The sequence below is a fragment of the Oncorhynchus mykiss genome, chromosome 13 (assembly GCF_013265735.2).
Source record: "Oncorhynchus mykiss isolate Arlee chromosome 13, USDA_OmykA_1.1, whole genome shotgun sequence".
NCBI classification, from domain to species: Eukaryota; Metazoa; Chordata; class Actinopteri; order Salmoniformes; family Salmonidae; genus Oncorhynchus; species Oncorhynchus mykiss.
This window is the reverse complement of record NC_048577.1, coordinates 16,232,548-16,256,307: the sequence shown is the minus strand read 5'-3', so window position 1 is coordinate 16,256,307 and position 23,760 is coordinate 16,232,548. Positions and strand designations below refer to the sequence as shown.

At 46.7% G+C, this 23,760-nt stretch overlaps 1 protein-coding gene across 1 annotated transcript in view; it reads left to right on the top strand.

Moving 5' to 3' along the window:
• Nucleotides 1–23,760, top strand: part of LOC110487295 (sodium/potassium/calcium exchanger 3) — a 61,796-nt gene that overhangs the window by 6,242 nt on the left and 31,794 nt on the right. The window contains exon 2 of the mRNA XM_036940429.1: nt 1,462–1,596. Coding sequence (XP_036796324.1) covers nt 1,462–1,596 — 135 coding nt within the window. The remainder of the gene's footprint in view (nt 1–1,461; nt 1,597–23,760) is intronic.

Here is a 23,760-nt window from a genome sequence, read left to right as displayed (position 1 = left end):
ATCTCAAATCTAAAAAAATATGTTGAACACTTTTTTGGTCACTACATGATTCCAAATGTGTTATTTCATAGTTTTGATGTCTTCACTATTATTCTTCAATGGAGAAAATATTTAGAGTAAAGAAAATCCTTTGAATGAGTAGGTGTGTCAGAGAAGCATTGCCTGTACAACCGCAGTAAAGCTCAGGTGTTTTATACTGCAGCTAAGCTGAAATCAGGGCAGAGTACCCAGGGGTATACTAAAAACACTTCTCCAGGTTACAGAGAGAGACAAAAGCTGTCCACTCCTACTCTCTTCCTCTACTACTCTATTCGAGGTCGACGTTTGCTTTTCGTGAGCTGTCACTTATATCCCATTGAATCCATTACAGAACAGGGACAGAAGGCTTGGTGCTTGTATATGAATATTCATATTTCATACTCATGATTTGTGCATCACTGCTATGTCAGTGTGCTCATCCTGGTAACGGAACAATGCAATGCAACAGGGACACACACTACCGTGTGTGTGTTCAAACCAACAATGACACTCCAGCTAATGCATTTCTCCTCTTCCCATTGTGTGCTTGTCTGCGAAACTATTAAACAACGTGCCGAATATATATTAATTCTGTTGATTATTTATGATCCACTTCATGAAGTGCGTGCGTGCGTGCGTGCGTGCGTGCGTGCGTGCATGCATGCGTGCGTGTGTGTGTGTGTGTTATGTTCTCTGAGCTTAATGGAGAAGCACTCAACGCCTTGCAGGCAGTGACACATTAATCACCGGTGCGATATGCTTGTTATTTCTGTGTGTGTGTATGTGTGTGTATGGATGGCCTGTGTGTGTCTGTGAGAGGAGGTAAATACACATTGAATGTTGGCACGCAATGCCCGCTGCCTGCCCTGTGAGTACAGAATCAAAGGTGATGATGCCAGGTGGAAAGTTCAGCCATACCTCTAGGTCTGACTATAGGACAATTGAATACCTCTGTTTTGATTCAAAGCTTTTCTCTTTTGTGTCTGTCAGACGTGTGGTCAGCCAGCTGAAAAGGTTAGAGTGGGTTAAGGGTTGTCCAAAGGAGAAAATGAATGAATCCTGTACCCTGTTTTTGCCTCTAGATGTGTTCTTTATTCAGAGTGCACTCATGATTCAAGTGACATTTTGTGTGATTCAATACAATGTATTCTGCCCCCAGTCCTTTCCCTTCATTTCATTTCTCAGTGCATAATAACTTGAGAAATATAACTTCAACACTGACAAAATAATCCTCCTCAGACTTTGTTGATTTCAAAGTAGATCATGGTCGTGTTAAGTAGGGAGAAAACAGAATAAAACAGAGAGAAACCGGGAGGTAATACTGAACTGGTCCAATGACAAATGCTCGTTTTCATTTTGTGTTGCAAAGAATTTTGATCCATGTGCCTTAAGGAACATGCCCTGGTTACCTCTTTTCAAGCCTCCTCTACCTGTGTCTCGTAGGTTATGACACATCCAGCCCCACCACGTTTGATGATGAGCGATGGGGAGGCAGGAAGCTACTGCAGGAGGTGGACACATTGGACAGTAATAACAGCATGGAAGAGGACGGGGAAAAGAAAAACTGCACCGAACCAGGTAACAAAATGAAACATCTCATATCCCTTCCTCTCTTGCCCCCCGCTCCAGGTAAGAGAGAAAGAAGGAAGAAAGAGAGCACCCCGTATTCTCCCTCCCTCCCTCCCTCCCTCCTTATTCCCATCTCCCCTTGTCCTCCCAATCTGGGGTAAAACAAACTGTTGGGTCAGATAGGCTCCCATGAGCCTACAGTACATCAAACACACACACACACACGGTAGTGTTCTTTCTGGGTGTTTCAGCACTTTTCACACTTATTCTCGGTCACATTCTGGGACCCCTGTAGCTTTTCTGAAAAGTGAATGTCCCCAGTTTCCATGGCGACCTCTTGGGCTTGACTGTTCAAGCCGGCACTCGTCGATGGATGAATGGTGTGTAAGAATGCTTGAGTTACATGTTTTTGTTTTACCTTTATTTAACTAGGCAAGTCAGTTAAGAACAAATTCTTCTTTTCATTGATGGCCTTGGAACAGTGGGTTAACTGCCTTGTTCAGGGGCAGAACGACAGACCTTGTCAGCTCGGGGATTCGATCTTGCACAACCTTCCGGTTACGAGTCCAATGCTCTAACCACTAGGCTACACACTGCTAGATGAAATGGTGCTGTATAGAACCAAAAATGGTTAAATCCCTCAAATAGATACAACTATATATATATATATATATATATATATATATATATATATATATATATATATATATATATATATATATATATATATATATATATATATATACAGTACCAGTCAAAGGTTTTGACACACCTACTCATTCAAGGATTTTTCTTTATTTTTACTATTTTCTACATTGCAGAATAATAGTGATGACATCAAAACAATGAAATAACACATATGGAATCATGTAGTAACCAAAAAAGTGTTAAACAAATCAAAATATATTTTTCTTCAAAGTAGCCACCTTGATGACAGAACTTTTAAAGTTCATCAAGCACTATGAGGATACTGGCTTTCAAGAGGACCGCCACAGGAAAGGAAGACCCAGAGTTACTTCTGCTGCAGAGAATAAGTTCATTAGAGTTACCAGCCTCAGATTGCAGGCAAAATAAATGCTTCACAGAGTTCAAGTAACAGACACATCTCAACATCAACTGTCCACAGGAGACTGCGTGAATCAGGCCTTCATGGTCAAATTGCTGCAAAGAAAGGACACCAATAAGAAGAAGAGACTTACTTGGGCCAAGAAACGTGAGCAATGGACATTAGACAGGTGGAAATCTGTCCTTTGGTCTGATGAGTCCAAATTTGAGATTGTTGGTTCAAATCGCTGTGTCTTTGTGAGATGCAGACTAGGTGAACGGATTATCTCTGCATGTGTGGTTCCCACCATGAAGCATGGAGGAGGAGGTGTGATGGTGTGGGGGTGATTTTGCTGGTGACACTATCTGTGATTTATTTAGAATTCAAGGCACACTTAACCAGCATGGCTACCACAGCATTCTGCAGCGATACACCATCCCATCTGGTTTATGCTTAGTGGGACTATCATTTGTTTTTCAACAGGACAATGACCCAAAACACTACCAGGCTGTGTAAGGTCTGTTTGACCAAGAAGGAGTGTGATGGAGTGCTCCATCAGATGACCTGGCCTGCACAATCACCCGACCTCAATTGATATGGTTTGGGATGAGTTGGACCGCAGAGTGAAGGAAAAGCAGCCAACAAGTGTTCGGCATATGTGGGAACTCCTTCAAGACTGTTGGAAAAGCATTCCTCATGTAGCTGGTTGAGAATGCCAAGAGTGTACAAAGCTGTCATCAAGGCAAAAGGTGACTACTTTGAAGAATCTCAAATATAAAAATATGTTTAACACTTTTTTGGTTACTACATGATTCCACATGTGTTATTTCATAGTTTTGATGTCTTCACTATTATTCTACAATGTAGAAAAACCCCTGAATGAGTATGTGTGTCCAAACTTTTGACTGGTTCTGTATGTATAACTGCTAAGCACTATTATTCTTAGCAGTGTATTTGACAGGTTTAGAAGTGCATACCCCTACAGAGTTAATAAAGTGACTAAAATCTTAGGCTAAAACTGAGGGAATTTGAAGCAGGTCTCTTATATGTTTTTCGTCTTCAAAATCCCACATCCTTCCCAGATGAACCACAGCTTCTACTGTGTTCTTATTAGTCAGCTGCGTATGCATTTATGGACTTTCATCACCATCATCATCATCTTCCAGACCGGCCTATCCTGCATCATCTAGCCCAGTGTCTATTTATAGCCCCATATGGATGGAGGAAATTTGACATTCAACTATGTTGTAATGTTGGGTTGAACTGAAGCTTGGGAGAAGGAAGGAGGGGAAGAGGGGATGGAGAGGGGTTCACTGAAGGATTGCATTGACGTTTTGCTTACCTTGAGATAATGATGACACACATGCTGTCATACCCCCCCCCCCCCCTCCCCCCACACTCCCTTCACCTTTTACTTTACCCACCACATTCCCTCTCCTTTCCCCCACTCTCTGGTGTGCTAATTAAGAAAAATGGCCACAATCAATCTCCCATCTCATCCTCCTCCCTCAAGGTCACCGTTATGGTCTATTAAAAGGAGATGGGGGTCGGAGGTCAAGTTATTCTCCTTTCCCTGCCTATTATAGTTCACCTCTCCTTCTCCTTGTTAGAATGAAAGTGAGCGTTTAAGAGGCCAGGACTCTGGGGTGACTCCAGTAACGAGTGGCGTAAAGGTAGAGGTTGGACTAAATGATAACCTCTCCTTTCAATGTGTACACACACACACACACACACACACACACACACACACACACACACACACACACACAGTTTGGACTAATAACCTCTCTTAAAGGTGTACTTTCTTTCACCCCTTTTCCTAATTTAATTTGCGAGTCCTGTTCCTGGTAAAAAAAAAATAGATGTAGTTCGTGTTAAGAGTGAGTCATGTTTTGATTTGACCTTTTGAGAAAGTGCTTTTCAGGAGGGGGGGTGTATGATTGCATTTATGATTGCGTGTGTCTGTGAGTGTGTTAGTGTACATTTACAGTGTGTGAAGATTTGTGTGTCTTTGAGTGCATATTTTCTTGTCTGTCTGTGTGTGTTATTGTCCGTGTGTTATTGTCCATGCGAGAGAGAGCACCCTGTATGCGTGTTTGTGTCTGTGTACCCTGCTGCCTCAGCAGTAGAGATGGATGTGTACAGTGCAGTACAGGTACCCCTGCTGCCTCAGCAGTGGAGATGGATGTGTACAGTGCAGTACCGGTACCCCTGCTGCCTCAGCAGTGGAGATGGATGTGTACAGTGCAGTACCGGTACCCCTGCTGCCTCAGCAGTAGAGATGGATGTGTATAGTGCAGTACCGGTACCCCTGCTGCCTCAGCAGTGGAGATGGATGTGTATAGTGCAGTACCGGTACCCCTGCTGCCTCAGCAGTAGAGATGGATGTGTACAGTGCAGTACAGGTACCCCTGCTGCCTCAGCAGTAGAGATGGATGTGTATAGTGCAGTACCGGTACCCCTGCTGCCTCAGCAGTGGAGATGGATGTGTACAGTGCAGTACCGGTACCCCTGCTGCCTCAGCAGTAGAGATGGATGTGTATAGTGCAGTACAGGTACCCCTGCTGCCTCAGCAGTGGAGATGGATGTGTATAGTGCAGTACCGGTACCCCTGCTGCCTCAGCAGTAGAGATGGATGTGTACAGTGCAGTACCGGTACCCCTGCTGCCTCAGCAGTGGAGATGGATGTGTACAGTGCAGTACCGGTACCCCTGCTGCCTCAGCAGTAGAGATGGATGTGTATAGTGCAGTACCGGTACCCCTGCTGCCTCAGCAGTAGAGATGGATGTGTACAGTGCAGTACAGGTACCCCTGCTGCCTCAGCAGTGGAGATGGATGTGTATAGTGCAGTACCGGTAACCCTGCTGCCTCAGCAGTAGAGATGGATGTGTACAGTGCAGTACAGGTACCCCTGCTGCCTCAGCAGTGGAGATGGATGTGTATAGTGCAGTACCGGTACCCCTGCTACCTCAGCAGTGGAGATGGATGTGTACAGTGCAGTACAGGTACCCCTGCTGCCTCAGCAGTGGAGATGGATGTGTATAGTGCAGTACAGGTACCCCTGCTGCCTCAGCAGTAGAGATGGATGTGTATAGTGCAGTACAGGTACCCCTGCTGCCTCAGCAGTAGAGATGGATGTGTACAGTGCAGTACAGGTACCCCTGCTGCCTCAGCAGTGGAGATGGACATGTGTACAGTGCAGTACAGGTACCCCTGCTGCCTCAGCAGTGGAGATGGATGTGTATAGTGCAGTACAGGTACCCCTGCTGCCTCAGCAGTGGAGATGGATGTGTACAGTGCAGTACCGGTACCCCTGCTGCCTCAGCAGTAGAGATGGATGTGTACAGTGCAGTACAGGTACCCCTGCTGCCTCAGCAGTGGAGATGGATGTGTATAGTGCAGTACAGGTACCCCTGCTGCCTCAGCAGTGGAGATGGATGTTTATAGTGCAGTACCGGTACCCCTGCTGCCTCAGCAGTGGAGATGGATGTGTATAGTGCAGTACAGGTACCCCTGCTGCCTCAGCAGTAGAGATGGATGTGTATAGTGCAGTACAGGTACCCCTGCTGCCTCAGCAGTGGAGATGGATGTGTATAGTGCAGTACAAATCAAATCAAATCAAATCAAATTTTATTTGTCACATACACATGGTTAGCAGATGTTAATGCGAGTGTAGCGAAATGCTTGTGCTTCTAGTTCCGACAATGCAGTAATAACAAGTAATCTAACTAACAATTCCAAAACTACTGTCTTGTACACAGTGTAAGGGGATAAAGAATATGTACATAAGGATATATGAATGAGTGTTGGTACAGAGCAGCATAGGCAAGGTACAGTAGATGGTATCGGGTACAGTATGTACAAATGAGATGAGTATGTAAACAAAGTGGCATAGTATAGTATAAAGTGGCTAGTGATACATGTATTACATAAGGATACCGTCGATGATATAGAGTACAGTATATACGTATGCATATGAGATGAATAATGTAGGGTAAGTAACATTTATATAAGGTAGCATTGTTTAAAGTGGCTAGTGATATATTTACATCATTTCCCATCAATTCCCATTATTAAAGTGGCTGGAGTTGAGTCAGTGTCAGTGTGTTGGCAGCAGCCACTCAGTGTTAGTGGTGGCTGTTTAACAGTCTGATGGCCTTGAGATAGAAGCTGTTTTTCAGTCTCTCGGTCCCAGCTTTGATGCACCTGTACTGACCTCGCCTTCTGGATGATAGCGGGGTGAACAGGCAGTGGCTCGGGTGGTTGATGTCCTTGATGATCTTTATGGCCTTCCTGTGACATCGGGTGGTGTAGGTGTCCTGGAGGGCAGGTAGTTTGCCCCCGGTGATGCGTTGTGCAGACCTCACTACCCTCTGGAGAGCCTTACGGTTGAGGGCGGTGCAGTTGCCATACCAGGCGGTGATACAGCCCGCCAGGATGCTCTCGATTGTGCATCTGTAGAAGTTTGTGAGTGCTTTTGGTGACAAGCCGAATTTCTTCAGCCTCCTGAGGTTGAAGAGGCGCTGCTGCGCCTTCTTCACGATGCTGTCTGTGTGAGTGGACCAATTCAGTTTGTCTGTGATGTGTATGCCGAGGAACTTAAAACTTGCTACCCTCTCCACTACTGTTCCATCGATGTGGATAGGGGGGTGTTCCCTCTGCTGTTTCCTGAAGTCCACAATCATCTCCTTAGTTTTGTTGACGTTGAGTGTGAGGTTGTTTTCCTGACACCACACTCCGAGGGCCCTCACCTCCTCCCTGTAGGCCGTCTCATCGTTGTTGGTAATCAAGCCTACCACTGTTGTGTCGTCCGCAAACTTGATGATTGAGTTGGAGGCGTGCGTGGCCACGCAGTCGTGGGTGAACAGGGAGTACAGGAGAGGGCTCAGAACGCAACCTTGTGGGGCCCCAGTGTTGAGGATCAGCGGGGAGGAGATGTTGTTGCCTACCCTCACCACCTGGGGGCGGCCCGTCAGGAAGTCCAGTACCCAGTTGCACAGGGCGGGGTCGAGACCCAGGGTCTCGAGCTTGATGACGAGCTTGGAGGGTACTATGGTGTTGAATGCCGAGCTGTAGTCGATGAACAGCATTCTCACATAGGTATTCCTCTTGTCCAGATGTGTTAGGGCAGTGTGCAGTGTGGTTGAGATTGCATCGTCTGTGGACCTATTTGGGCGGTAAGCAAATTGGAGTGGGTCTAGGGTGTCAGGTAGGGTGGAGGTGATATGGTCCTTGACTAGTCTCTCAAAGCACTTCATGATGACGGATGTGAGTGCTACGGGGCGGTAGTCATTTAGCTCAGTTACCTTAGCTTTCTTGGGAACAGGAACAATGGTGGCCCTCTTGAAGCATGTGGGAACAGCAGACTGGTATAGGGATTGATTGAATATGTCCGTAAACACACCGGCCAGCTGGTCTGCGCATGCTCTGAGGGCGCGGCTGGGGATGCCATCTGGGCCTGCAGCCTTGCGAGGGTTAACACGTTTAAATGTCTTACTCACCTCGGCTGCAGTGAAGGAGAGACCGCATGTTTTCGTTGCAGGCCGTGTCAGTGGCACTGTATTGTCCTCAAAGCGGGCAAAAAAGTTATTTAGTCTGCCTGGGAGCAAGACATCCTGGTCCGTGACTGGGCTGGGTTTCTTCCTGTAGTCCGTGATTGACTGTAGACCCTGCCACATGCCTCTTGTGTCTGAGCCGTTGAATTGAGATTCTACTTTGTCTCTGTACTGGCGCTTAGCTTGTTTGATAGCCTTGCGGAGGGAATAGCTGCACTGTTTGTATTCGGTCATGTTACCAGACACCTTGCCCTGATTAAAAGCAGTGGTTCGCGCTTTCAGTTTCACACGAATGCTGCCATCAATCCACGGTTTCTGGTTAGGGAATGTTTTAATCGTTGCTATGGGAACGACATCTTCAACGCACGTTCTAATGAACTCGCACACCGAATCAGCGTATTCGTCAATGTTGTTATCTGACGCAATACGAAACATCTCCCAGTCCACGTGATGGAAGCAGTCTTGGAGTGTGGAGTCAGCTTGGTCGGACCAGCGTTGGACAGACCTCAGCGTGGGAGCCTCTTGTTTTAGTTTCTGTCTGTAGGCAGGGATCAACAAAATGGAGTCGTGGTCAGCTTTTCCGAAAGGGGGGCGGGGCAGGGCCTTATATGCGTCGCGGAAGTTAGAGTAACAATGGTCCAAGGTCTTTCCTCCCCTGGTTGCGCAATCGATATGCTGATAAAATTTGGGGAGTCTTGTTTTCAGATTAGCCTTGTTAAAATCCCCAGCTACAATGAATGCAGCCTCCGGATAAATTGTTTCCAGTTTGCAGAGAGTTAAATAAAGTTCGTTCAGAGCCATCGATGTGTCTGCTTGGGGGGGGATATATACGGCTGTGATTATAATCGAAGAGAATTCTCTTGGTAGATAATGCGGTCTACATTTGATTGTGAGGAATTCTAAATCAGGTGAACAGAAGGATTTGAGTTCCTGTATGTTTCTTTCATCGCACCATGTCACGTTAGTCATAAGGCATACGCCCCCGCCCCTCTTTTTACCAGAAAGATGTTTTTTCCTGTCTGCGCGATGCGTGGAGAAACCTGTTGGCTGCACCGCTTCGGATAGCGTCTCTCCAGTAAGCCACGTTTCCGTGAAGCAAAGAACGTTACAGTCTCTGATGTCCCTCTGGAATGCTACCCTTGCTCGGATTTCATCAACCTTGTTGTCAAGAGACTGGACATTGGCAAGAAGAATGCTAGGGAGTGGTGCGCGCTGTGCCCGTCTCCGGAGTCTGACCAGAAGACCGCCTCGTTTCCCTCTCTTTCGGAGTCGTTTTTTTGGGTCGCTGCATAGGATCCACTCCGTTGTCCTGTTTGTAAGGCAGAACACAGGATCCGCGTCGCGAAAAACATATTCTTGGTCGTACTGATGGTGAGTTGATGCTGATCTTATATTCAGTAGTTCTTCTCGACTGTATGTAATGAAACCTAAGATGACCTGGGGTACTAATGTAAGAAATAACACGTAAAAAAACAAAAAACTGCATAGTTTCCTAGGAACGCGAAGCGAGGCGGCCATCTCTGTCGGCGCCGGAAGAGTACCCCTGCAACAGGTACCCCTGCTGCCTCAGCAGTGGAGATGGATGTGTATAGTGCAGTACCGGTAGCCCTGCTGCCTCAGCAGTGGAGATGGATGTGTATAGTGCAGTACAGGTACCCCTGCTGCCTCAGCAATGGAGATGGATGTGTATAGTGCAGTACCGGTAGCCCTGCTGCCTCAGCAGTGGAGATGGATGTGTACAGTGCAGTACCGGTACCCCTGCTGCCTCAGCAGTGGAGATGGATGTGTATAGTGCAGTACAGGTACCCCTGCTGCCTCAGCAGTGGAGATGGATGTGTATAGTGCAGTACCGGTAGCCCTGCTGCCTCAGCAGTAGAGATGGATGTGTACAGTGCAGTACAGGTACCCCTGCTGCCTCAGCAGTGGAGATGGATGTGTACAGTGCAGTACAGGTACCCCTGCTGCCTCAGCAGTGGAGATGGATGTGTATAGTGCAGTACAGGTACCCCTGCTGCCTCAGCAGTAGAGATGGATGTGTATAGTGCAGTACAGGTACCCCTGCTGCCTCAGCAGTGGAGATGGATGTGTATAGTGCAGTACAGGTACCCCTGCTGCCTCAGCAGTGGAGATGGACATGTGTACAGTGCAGTACCGGTACCCCTGCTGCCTCAGCAGTGGAGATGGATGTGTACAGTGCAGTACAGGTACCCCTGCTGCCTCAGCAGTGGAGATGGATGTGTACAGTGCAGTACAGGTACCCCTGCTGCCTCAGCAGTGGAGATGGACATGTGTACAGTGCAGTACAGGTACCCCTGCTGCCTCAGCAGTGGAGATGGACATGTGTATAGTGCAGTACCTGTACCCCTGCTGCCTCAGCAGTGGAGATGGATGTGTATAGTGCAGTACCGGTAGCCCTGCTGCCTCAGCAGTAGAGATGGATGTGTACAGTGCAGTACAGGTACCCCTGCTGCCTCAGCAGTGGAGATGGATGTGTACAGTGCAGTACAGGTACCCCTGCTGCCTCAGCAGTGGAGATGGATGTGTATAGTGCAGTACAGGTACCCCTGCTGCCTCAGCAGTAGAGATGGATGTGTATAGTGCAGTACCGGTAGCCCTGCTGCCTCAGCAGTAGAGATGGATGTGTACAGTGCAGTACAGGTACCCCTGCTGCCTCAGCAGTGGAGATGGATGTGTACAGTGCAGTACAGGTACCCCTGCTGCCTCAGCAGTGGAGATGGATGTGTATAGTGCAGTACAGGTACCCCTGCTGCCTCAGCAGTAGAGATGGATGTGTATAGTGCAGTACAGGTACCCCTGCTGCCTCAGCAGTGGAGATGGATGTGTATAGTGCAGTACAGGTACCCCTGCTGCCTCAGCAGTGGAGATGGACATGTGTACAGTGCAGTACCGGTACCCCTGCTGCCTCAGCAGTGGAGATGGATGTGTACAGTGCAGTACAGGTACCCCTGCTGCCTCAGCAGTGGAGATGGATGTGTACAGTGCAGTACAGGTACCCCTGCTGCCTCAGCAGTGGAGATGGACATGTGTACAGTGCAGTACAGGTACCCCTGCTGCCTCAGCAGTAGAGATGGATGTGTATAGTGCAGTACAGGTACCCCTGCTGCCTCAGCAGTGGAGATGGACATGTGTACAGTGCAGTACAGGTACGCCTGCTGCCTCAGCAGTGGAGATGGATGTGTATAGTGCAGTACAGGTACCCCTGCTGCCTCAGCAGTGGAGATGGACATGTGTACAGTGCAGTACAGGTACCCCTGCTGCCTCAGCAGTGGAGATGGACTTGTGTACAGTGCAGTACAGGTACCCCTGCTGCCTCAGCAGTGGAGATGGACATGTGTACAGTGCAGGCCTTGATGACGCTCGGCGTGAGCTCCCCTGAAGTACCTGCAGAAGACTTCTCTGATTGTTCTGTTCCTTCCACCAACGTCCTGCTGCTCCTCCACTTCAGACGGAACCCCTCATTTCACTAACACACACACACACGTGTGTGCCCACAAACACAAGAACACACACACACACACAGACAAACATACACACACATGCCGCCAGAAAGACATGAAATTACCCATAACCCATCAAACCCGTCATTACGCCACCTTCCATGATTTTAATTGCAGGGACCCCGCTGGGTGAGTTTATTTCTGATTTCTGATGCTTGGGGAAAGGATAGCAGAGGAAAGGAGTGGAGGGGAAAGGAAAGAAGAGAGGAGGGGAAATGAGAGAGGAGAGGAAAGGAAGGAAGGGAGGGGAAAGGAGAGAGGAAAGGAAAGGAGGGGATGGGAAAGGAGAGAGGAGCAGATGAGGGTAGAAAAGAGCAGAGGAGGGGAGAGGAGTAAAGGAAGGGAGGGGAAAGGAGAGAGGAGAGTAAAGGAAGGGAGGGGAAGGAGGGGATGGGAAAGGAGAGAGGAGCAGAGGAGGGTAGAAAAGAGCAGAGGAGGGGAGAGGAGTAAAGGAGGGGAGGGGAAATGGGAGAGGAGGGGAGGAAAGAGGAGAGGACAGGAGAGGAGGGGAGGGGAGAAAAAAACAGGGGAGGGGAGAGGAAAGGAGGGGAAAGGAGAGAGGAGAAGAAAGAGAGGAATGGAAAGGAGGAAAGTGGAAAGGAGAGAGGAAAGGAGGGGAAAGGAGAGAGGAGAGGGGAGGGGAGGGGAAAGGAGAGAGGAGAAGAAACAGGAATGGAAAGGAGGAAAGTGGAAAGGAGAGAGGGGTGGGGAGAAAAGAGCAGGGGAGAGGAGAGGAGGGGAGAGAAGAGGAAATCAGGGGAGGGGAGAGAGGAGAGGAAAGGAAAGGAGAGGAAAGGAAAGGAGAGGAGGGGAGGGGAAAGGAGAGAGGATAGGAGCGAAGAGGAGCGGAAAGGAGTTGATAAGAAAGGAGAGAGGTGAGGAGAGGAAAGGAAGAGAGGGGAAAGAGGAGAGGAAATATGAGGAGAGGAAAGGAGAGAGGAGCAGAGGGGAGGAAAGAGCAGAGGAGGGGAAATTAGAGAGCAGAGGAGAGGAGGGAGGGAGGGGAGAAAAGAGCGGAGGAGAGGAAAGGAGGAGAGGAAAGGAGGAGAGGGAAGGAGGAGAGGAGAGGAAAGGAGAGCGGAGAGTAAAGGAAAGAGGAAAGATGAGGAAAGGAGAGTGGAGAGGAAATGAAGGGAAGGGAAGGAGACAGGAGAGGAAAGATGAGGAGAGGAAATGAGGGAAGGGGAGAAAAGAGCAGAGGAGAAGAGAGATGAGAGGAAAGGAGAGAAGAGGGGAGAGGAAAGGAAGGGAGGGGAAGGAGAGAGGAATGGAAAGGAGGGAAGGGGAAAGGAGAGAGGAGAGGGGAGGGGAGAAAGAGCAGGGGAGGGGAGAGAAGGGGAGGGGAGAGAAGGGGGAGGGGAAAGGAGGGGAGGGGAGAAAAGAGGAGAGGAGAGAATGTACGGATGAAAGTAGATAAAGGTATAGAATAGGCCAGAAAAGAAGAGGGGGAACAAGCCACAGGTGTGGCTTCAGAGATTTCTGCCCTTCATGATTTTTTAGAGGTTTCTGGTAGTGTAGGTAGATGGGTGTTCTCACTACTGGTAGTGTAGGTAGATGGGTGTTCTCACTCTTTTTCTGGTAGTGTAGGTAGATGGGTGTTCTCACTCTTCTTCTGGTAGTGTAGGTAGATGGGGGTTCTCACTCTTTTTCTGGTAGTGTAGGTAGATGGGTGTTCTCACTCTTCTTCTGGTGGTGTTGGTAGATGGGGGTTCTCACTCTTCTTCTGGTAGTGTTGGTAGATGGGGGTTCTCACTCTTCTTCTGGTAGTGTTGGTAGATGGGTGTTCTCACTCTTCTTCTGGTAGTGTAGGTAGATGGGTGTTCTCACTCTTTTTCTGGTAGTGTAGTTAGATGGGTGTTCTCACTCTACTGGTAGTGTAGTTAGATGGGTGTTCTCACTCTTCTTCTGGTAGTGTAGGTAGATTGGTGTTCTCACTCTTCTTCTGGTAGTGTAGGTAGATGGGTGTTCTCACTCTACTGGTAGTGTAGTTAGATGGGTGTTCTCTCTCTTCTGGTAGTGTAGTTAGATGGGTGTTCACACTCTACTGGTAGTGTAGTTAGATGGGTGTTCTCACTCTTCTGGTAGTGTTGGTAGATGGGTGTTCTCACTCTTCTTCTGGTAGTGTAGGTAGATGGGTGTTCTCACTCTTTTTCTGGCAGTGTAGGTAGATTGGTGTTCTCACTCTTCTTCTGGTAGTGTAGTTAGATGGGTGTTCACACTCTACTGGTAGTGTAGTTAGATGGGTGTTCACACTCTACTGGTAGTGTAGTTAGATGGGTGTTCTCACTCTTCTGGTAGTGTAGGTAGATGGGGGTTCTCACTCTTCTGCTGGTAGTGTTGGTAGATGGGTGTTCTCACTCTTCTGGTAGTGTTAGTAGATGGGTGTTCTCACTCTTCTTCTGGTGGTGTTGGTGGATGGGTGTTCTCACTCTTCTTCTGGTAGTGTTGGTAGATGGGTGTTCTCACTCTTCTTCTGGTGGTGTTGGTAGATGGGTGTTCTCACTCTTCTTCTGGTAGTGTTGGTAGATGGGGGTTCTCACTCTTCTTCTGGTAGTGTTGATAGATGGGGGTTCTCACGCTTCTTCTGGTAGTGTTGGTAGATGGGGGTTCTCACGCTTCTTCTGGTAGTGTTGGTAGATGGGGGTTCTCACGCTTCTTCTGGTAGTGTTGGTAGATGGGGGTTCTCACGCTTCTTCTGGTAGTGTTGGTAGATGGGGGTTCTCACGCTTCTTCTGGTAGTGTTGGTAGATGGGTGTTCTCACTCTTCTTCTGGTAGTGTAGTTAGATGGGTGTTCTCACTCTTCTTCTGGTGGTGTAGGTAGATGGGGGTTCTCACGCTTCTTCTGGTAGTGTTGGTAGATGGGGGTTCTCACTCTTCTTCTGGTAGTGTAGTTAGATGGGTGTTCTCACTCTTCTTCTGGTAGTGTAGTTAGATGGGTGTTCTCACTCTTCTTCTGGTAGTGTTGGTAGATGGGGGTTCTCACTCTTCTTCTGGTGGTGTTGGTAGATGGGGGTTCTCACTCTTCTTCTGGTAGTGTAGTTAGATGGGTGTTCTCACTCTTCTTCTGGTGGTGTAGGTAGATGGGGGTTCTCACGCTTCTTCTGGTAGTGTTGGTAGATGGGGGTTCTCACTCTTCTTCTGGTAGTGTAGTTAGATGGGTGTTCTCACTCTTCTTCTGGTAGTGTAGTTAGATGGGTGTTCTCACTCTTCTTCTGGTAGTGTTGGTAGATGGGGGTTCTCACTCTTCTTCTGGTAGTGTAGGTAGATGGGGGTTCTCACGCTTCTTCTGGTGGTGTAGGTAGATGGGTGTTCTCACTCTTCTTCTGGTGGTGTTGGTAGATGGGTGTTCTCACTCTTCTTCTGGTGGTGTTGGTAGATGGGTGTTCTCACTCTTCTTCTGGTGGTGTTGGTAGATGGGTCCTCAGGGACTGGAGAAGATTCCGATGAGGAGTGTTAGGTTTTAAGGAGATGGATTTGGTGCTCTATGGTTTGTAGGTAGAGGAGTTAGCCCTATGCACTTGTAGGGCATAGGGTTATTTTACAGAGGCTGGCATGAGGGGGTATAGGAGGACGGGCTCATTGTAATGGCTGGAATGGAATGAATGGAACGGAGTCAAACGTGGTTTCCATATGTTTGATACCATTTCACGTATTCCATTCCAGCCTTTACAATGAGTCCATCCTCCTGTAGCGCCGTCCAACAGCCTCCTCTGCTATGTAGGCTATTTTCACTCAGCATCTGGCCAGAAAAGGGAAGAGTAGAGATGTGTGAGATTGCTGATAGGGCTGTGCGGTTGAAGAATAGGTGACAGACAAAGAGAGAGAGACCCAAAGGATGTGTGGGTTTATGAGATGCTTTCATGGCCTTTGATTTACTGCTGTGAGATGATCAGACTTGTACAGTTTGTAATAAAACAACATTAAAGGATGTTCTTAGAACTAGACCTTGTTCTAGTCATCGAACGTAAGTGTTTTCATTAGAACTAGACCTTGTTCTAGTCATCGAACGTAAGTGTTTTCATTAGAACCTGGTTTTTCAACTCCTCCTTTGACTTTAAACCTGATATTTGAAACATGACATGATTTGAAAACTGCTTCTCTTTTATAACTAATCCTTGTGTTCTTCAAGTTCTCCTGTCCTTCAATAGGATGCTGGAGACATTTCCATATGCATTATGCACAAGGTCTAGACTGCGTGCCGATATGATACAGTATGCCACAATCAAATGAGAACACACACACACACACACACACTGCTGCTGTAGCGGGGACCCCAGCCCGTGTATGAGGCTGCGACAGTACACTGCTCTCTCAAGCGGTCTCCTGCCTTCCCGGAGGCATTCAGTCTTCAGCACACACTATCTGTTTTGGCCATGACTTAATTAGGGTTCCCTCTGAACAGTGTGGGTGTGTGCACAGTGTGTGTGATACCCTTAGGAAGCTGGAAGGGCCAATTGATTAATTGCAGTGTGATGCCCCAGATGTCTGTAGAGGTGGGTGATAGCTAAGTAGGTAGGTATGTGTGTTTGCGTGCGTGTGAGGACTCCTAGAACTTTGACCCGTAGGCTCACTAGAAGAGATGAAGCCTTGTCTAACTCAATATACAGTTGATGAAATCAAATAAAACAATCTTCTGACTTATAACTGTCAGCTTTTACATCGTGATAAACATCAGATCTGGGTTCAGCTACTATTCCAAAGCTTTCAAGTACTTTAAGTTTTTCCTCTAGCCTGCCTTGAGTTGCTGTAGCCTGCCAGATGGGTGGACTGGGCGGTTGCCGTTTCAATTCTATTTGAACCCAGGTCTGCTAATCATATTCATATTGGTGATGACCCGTCTATACCGAGAGAGATTTCCTTTGAGAAATCAACTGCTGGGTATTGTGATGCTTGAGGGGGCTGAGGTTGGGGTTTTCATAATAACCACAACAGCTACAGATGGTGTGTGTGTGTACTTTAGTGTGCAGATTGCAGACGCCATATACTTATTGCATGAGGAATGAGGAGGAGATCGTTCCTCGTGGGAATAAGACCCATCTATCACTGCAATTAGCTTAGCAAGTTTCCCCGAAACTGTCACTGGGGTCACCACCTCTTTCTTTGCTTTTATCGTTTTCTCTCTCTCTCTCTCTCTCTCTCTCTGTCTCTGTCTCTGTCTCTGTCTCTCGCTCTCTCTCGCTCTCAATTTCCCATCTTTACCTCTCTCTCTCTCGCTCCCTCTCCGTCTCACCATATCTCTCCTTCTTTCTCCTTCCCTCTCTTAGCAGCTCACCGTTGAATTATAGAACCAAGGATGTTGTTCTACAGCGGAAGTCATTCCACACACCTTTAAAGATTCATCTGATAGTGAATGATATTCAGCAGTCCTCCTGACTGCTAGGAACATCCTATTCCTTTAACTGGTAACCTCCCCAGAGAGGTCAGAGGAGCTTAAAGAAACCTATGTATTTTTAAATTTTTACACAGTCACACATTCCTCTTGAGTAGGTAGTAGGCGTAATGCTGTGGCTCAGTGCAGTAGAATGAGCGTCCCTGAGTTAGTTAGTTAGTGCAAGTGAGGCCAGGGATTTCAGTAGAAGATGCTGGGTCACATCAGCACATACGTTTCACTCTGTGGCGTCGATAGTGTTTCCCCTAGTGATAGTGATGAGTCCTATCTTAGGCTAGCTTATTTCAGGTTCGGTTAAGATGGGCATTTATGGTGACACAGATGTAGGATCTTAATTTGATCACTCTTTTGTTGCTGAGGATTTTCTATGCCACCGTAGGTAATGCAGATTAGCTTTGTGATTTACATAAATTCACTGAAAACCTGCACTAACACACGGTTATATTAAGTGTTGCACTTTTCATGTAGCCTACTTCTGGCCAGTTTATAGCCTCACCACAGATAATCCAACATTATGGTCTAAACGTTCAGATCCTCTTGCAGCAGGATTATTTTGCTGTGACAATACTGCTCAATTGAAGCTCCCACATCTGTAGGTTCATGATGGCCTTAATGGTATCACTCGCTGTATATAACCTTAAACATCCATAGGTCTATCTGTATATTGGAGAGTGGTTACATTTCCCAACAATATACCTTCCCAAAACCAATGACCCGAAGAGGGTTCTTTGAAGTTATTTTTATTCTTTCTCATTGTCTCCCCAGGCAAGTGTCCACACAGCTTGGCACGCGATCCTAGTGTCTAACTGACACTTTCAACTGAGAAAACTCCTCCAAACAGCACGCAATCACCCCCCCCCCCCCCCCCCCCCCCCCTCTGTATAGCACCCAGGTCAGTTGTCCCTTAATCTCTGTTAACCCAGAAGTAAACACTTGCGTAATTTGGTCAGCTGCGTGATTGACTTCTGTGTTCGTACCTGTTAAAATGTTTGTCTCCAGCCTCGCAAAAGGAAAACTCTCAGCCGACGCCCCCTTGTGAAAGAGATGCTACTTTAATATCTCTCACACCTAGCTGTGCTCTTACTGTAACTCAAGTCAAAGCAGTTTAATAACACTGCCTTCACCCAATCCTGAAACGTCCAAATAACCAGTGACAATAACCCCAAAACCAGAAGGAATACTGCTAGTTAGATCATGCATCCCCATTCAGTCCTGGCTGATCGGTCTACACACAGACTCTGCCCACGGTAGGTTAGTTGTCACTTAGTGTGAATTCACTCATATGTCATTCGCTGGGGGTGGATGTGATATGTCCGTTCGGAAGCCCGCTTTGACTTGTCATTGGCTGGAGGGGATTGGAGGGGAGGGGCCAGATGTCATCTCGCGTTCAAAGACTGTTGGTGTTTAATCAAGCAGACGGGTAACAAATAACATCTAAATACTTGTTTATAATATTACTTATTATAATCTGTTCGCTGTTACACTGGGAATTGGCCTATATGGATTGGGCTAAATTGATATGTTTCTTACAGAAGGAATATGAAAAGCACATGCATAACCATGGTAACAATTGAAAGGGAACAGTTTGGAGTTATTGGGAAAATGATTAGACCAAAGGTGAGCACACAACATTTCACCTGACTGACACGAGACTGAATCCAAACGTAACATTTATTGTACTTTTCGCCGCATTTGTTGATAACGAAATCTGAAAATACTCTGGATACATTCAGTAACATGGTAAGACTGTCCCTGGAAAATGCGGGGTAGGTGCAACACAAGACAAAAACACGACAAGGGTTTGAGTGAGAGGACTAATTGGAGTCTCAGAGTGGACACTGTGCAGCTGCGCCCGTTGAGGAACTAGAACAAGCACATTTGTAGTTGTTCCGTTTGGGAACAGAACCCTGCATCCCCGCCATCACACAATTACTGTTATTGTTTACGCAATCCAATCCTCTTGATCGCGCATTCGTCTGTCTCTTACATAGCAGGCGTAAAAGAAACACAGTCCGGACAAGTAGCCTCGCTATGGATGATGGTCATTGTAGCTAATTATCACGTTTTCTGTGCTAAACTATGCAGAACATTGGCCTCTTGGAAACTACAATTCCCTACTACATTGCACAGTTCTGGCGTGATCGGATTTATCTCTAGAGAAACTGCAGCGCAATGTGCGCATTGAGTTCACAATTATATATATTTTTTTATCTAATCATTGAACAGACATAGGTCAATTAGTTGTTTCAAAAACATTAATTGACCGACATTTTGGTTAATCATTCAGCACTACAAATGTAACATACAACTGCAGGAAGGCGTTACTATGGGAAATAGTGGAGGATATGTGTTCAGAAGTGGAGGTTTCATGCTGTCGACAAAATGTGGTGTGGCACACACACGCATCTTGTTTTGCTCCGCACAGATTGTGCCGTGTGCGATGCACCACAGCGAGCGAAAGCAGGAGACCTTAAATGTCACATTACTCAGCAAGGTAGCTCCACTCACGACACGCAATGTGTCACCACGCGTCAGCGTCTGCTGAGCATGTGTTGAGAGGAGGCCCCTAACCCTCCACGTGCACAACCAGGATGCACACATGAGCGTCCGTGCGCGGTGCACATGCATGAGCCTGGCTCCGGAGAGCGTGAAATAACAAGGTTAAGCGTCATTTTAATCCAACACTGAAAACTACCATATAGACCCTAATGATGTTGCTGTTGTTTTGTCATTGTTGTCCTCAATATCCTCAAACCATACTAAATGTCAGGTGATGAGTGTGCACGGCTAGGGTACGATGACTTTCGTCATAACACAACTCCTGTTTTGTTGACCTATGCATGAGAGAGATACTGCACTGTACGTGCTATTCTATCACTTTTCCCTTGTCCTTATTCTAACACCATCTCTCTTCCACAATGTTCTAGTTCCCCCACGCGTCAAGTCAATTCCCCAGAATGCTTTGCAACGCAGCCATATGGTGCATGGGGCTGAAGTTCCGTGTCTATTTTAATCCCGGTGATGTATGTCATATTTTAAGCAGCAGTGCTTTCAGCTCGTATTTCTCTTTCTTTCTTTCTTTGACAATAGAAGACACAGGCTGTGTCCCAAATGGAACACTCTTCTATTTGTAGTGCACTTCTTTTGACTAGAGCCGTATGGGCTTCCGGATCTCATCGTTCTTTTTTTTCTATTCCACAATAGAAGACAGTTGAAGATTTAAAGTCAAAGGCTACACATCCAAAATAACGCCCTACTGCCTACATAGTGCACTACTTTGTCCAGGGCCCATATAGCTCTGGCGAGAAGTAGTGCACTGTGAAGGGAATATGGTTTCTGTTTTGACGTTGACATCGGCCTTGTGTAGGAGTGATCAACATCCAATCACAAACACCGTTGCTGCTCTGCTGTTATCCTAATGGATTCCGCAACGACTGATTTTAACAGCAGGCAAACTGATTCAAGATCTCTTTCTCTTCTCGCCAGTCCCAGGGAAATGGATTGGGTGTGTGTGCGTGTGTAGGACAAAGCGTGTTGGATGGTTGGGTTGGATGGTTGGCCTAATTCAGGGTTATTTGAGGCTGTTGTTAATCTACCAGGCGTACAGGGATACAGTACTGTGGGCAATGTGAATCTGTGTTTTATCTGTGTTAGAGGCTTGGAAGGAACAAGTGGCCTGAATGGTCTAGCAGTTTAGACCACAGCCTCCTGCATACATATGTAGATGTGTCGGTGTGGATTTGAATCAAGACTACTGCCTTGGGTCTCATTCTCTCTCTACCCTCCATATCTCTGTCATCCTCTCTCTGTCTTTTTGAGAAATAAGAAAAAAAAGACCGGAAGAAATTAGGGAACCAATGAATGTTTGGAGCGACTAGTTTGGATCATGCTTCAATCAACATATTCCCTTTGTTGAGGTTAGAAAGGAGTAGGCCTATAGATGCTATGGTGCCATATCATTTTCAGTGGTTAGATTTCTGTTTTGATGATAGTGAATATGTTAGTCGAGATTTTAACATCCCTTCAAAGACCAGAAGATGCATTTGATAACATTTTAAATTCACCTCAGGGTCAACTTAGCACGATTTGAAAATCTTTCAACCAAATCTCCCTCGTCTCAAGTTCCAAAAATCGGACTCTGTTCCTTTCGAAGACCTTCTTCAAACAGACAGGTTGAAACCTACTCCTTTAAAAGCTCTTCCTCTCTTCCCTCTCTTCTCCATCGTCCTTCCATCGTTCTCGTCAATAACAACCTGTCTTAGCCAAGCAATTAGACAGTAGGATTAAAGGAAGTGGCTACAACAACCTCGTCACTTGGGGGTTGCTTTTTGTGTACTTTGTGTGTTGTTTTTGTGTCTGAAAGGAACAACATCTCCCACGGTGCATAATTATCCTGCAGTGTGAGATGCCGAAACATGCACACGCAGGCACACACATACACACACACACACACACACACACACACACACACACACACAAAATTATTCAGGACTGTGAAATACACACAAAATTATTCAGGACTGTGAAATGCCGAAACGCACAACTCATAATTGGCTGGATCACCTCCAGCAGCTGATGATGGTTGATAGGAGTGTGTGTGTGTGTGTGTGTGTGTGTGTGTGTGTGTGTGTGTGTGGTAAATCTATACTAGTTGATGTCCTGTTAAGAAGAGCTAGTTAGCGAAGAATTCATTAGCTCTGTATTTAGTGGTTATTTATCATCATTATTTATCATTGCCATGACGCCTATACATTAATGAGCCTTCACCGCAACAACAACTAATTATGTTACAATTTGATACAATTATAATGAATGGTATGGTAACACATTATACAGATATAGTATATTCCCAAAATAGTAATCAAGCTCACAATAAGAAACTTCTACTGGTTGTCTCCTATTCGCCCTTAGTAATGTTGACATGGACTTTCATAGTGTTCCCCTGAACAGTTAATAGGGGAATGGTCCCTGAACAGGGGAATGGTCAACCCCTGTTAGTGTCTGCTTCCCTTCAAACCCCTGTTAGTGTCTGCTTCCCTTCAAACCCCTGTTAGTGTCTGCTTCCCTTCAAACCCCTGTTAGTGTCTGCTTCCCTTCAAACCCCTGTTAGTGTCTGCTTCCCTTCAAACCCCTGTTAGTGTCTGCTTCCCTTCAAACCCCTGTTAGTGTCTGCTTTCCTTCAAACCTCTGTTAGTGTCTGCTTCCCTTCAAACCCCTGTTAGTGTCTGCTTCCCTTCAAATCTCTTGTTAGTGTCTGCTTCCCTTCAAACCCCTGTTAGTGTCTGCTTCCCTTCAAACCCCTGTTAGTGTCTGCTTCCCTTCAAACCCCTGTTAGTGTCTGCTTCCCTTCAAATCCCTGTTAGTGTCTGCTTCCCTTCAAATCTCTGTTAGTGTCTGCTTCCCTTCAAACCCCTGTTAGTGTCTGCTTCCCTTCAAATCCCTGTTAGTGTCTGCTTCCCTTCAAATCTCTGTTAGTGTCTGCTTCCCTTCAAACCCCTGTTAGTGTCTGTTTCCCTTCAAATCTCGGTTAGTGTCTGCTTCCCTTCAAACCCCTGTTAGTGTCTGCTTCCCTTCAAACCCCTGTTAGTGTCTGCTTCCCTTCAAATCTCTGTTAGTGTCTGCTGTTAGTGTCTGCTTCCCTTCAAATCTCTGTTAGTGTCTGCTTCCCTTCAAACCTCTGTTAGTGTCTGCTTCCCTTCAAACCCCTGTTAGTGTCTGCTTCCCTTCAAACCCCTGTTAGTATCTGCTTCCCTTCAAATCTCTGTTAGTGTCTGCTGTCAGTGTCTGCTTCCCTTTAGACCTATGTTAGTGTCTGCTTCCCTTTAGACCTCTGTTAGTGCCTGCTTCCCTTCAAACCCCTGTTAGTGTCTGCTTCCCTTCAAATCTCTGTTAGTGTCTGCTTCCCTTCAAATCTCTGTCTCTCTACTTTAGTGGAAGAAGGCATTCTCTCTCTCTCTCTCTCTCTCTCTCTCTCTCTCTCTCTCTCTCTCTCTCTCTCTCTCTCTCTCTCTCTGTCTGTTTCTCTCTCTCTCTCTCTCTCTCTCTCTCTCTCTCTCTCTCTCTCTCTCTCTCTCTCTCTCTCTCTCTCTCTCTCTCTCTCTCTCTCTCTCTCTCTCTCTCTCTCTCTCTCTCTCTCTCTCTCTCTCTCTCTCTCTCTCTCTCTCTCTCTCTCTCTCTCTCTCTCTCTCTCTCTCTCTCTCTCTCTCTCTCTCTCTCTCTCTCTCTCTCTCTCTCTCTCTCTCTCTCTCTCTCTCTCTCTCTCTCTCTCTCTCTCTCTCTCTCTCTCTCCCTCTCCCTCTTTCTACATCAGTCAGACCCAGTGTTGTGTTTAATTGGGAGGAGTGATGCGTGATGAGTCTGTCTGCACATCAGAGCAGGGTTCTCAGACAGACTGGTCCAGCTGATGTTCTCCCTCCCTCTCTCTCTTTGTTCCCCTACCTTTTCTCTCTCTCTCTCTCCTTTTCTCTTGCTTCTTGGGCGGTTAACAGTAACACAGATTTTGTATTAAACTTTTCATTGACAAACGACTTAATGAATCAAAAGTGTAAAACAACGGAAGGCGGTGATTATATTTGACAAATGGAGCTGGCTATTACTGGTTTGGTAGAAGAGAAATGAGACATGAAATTCACGGACAGTACATCTTGTCGTCTTCCCAAATGTTT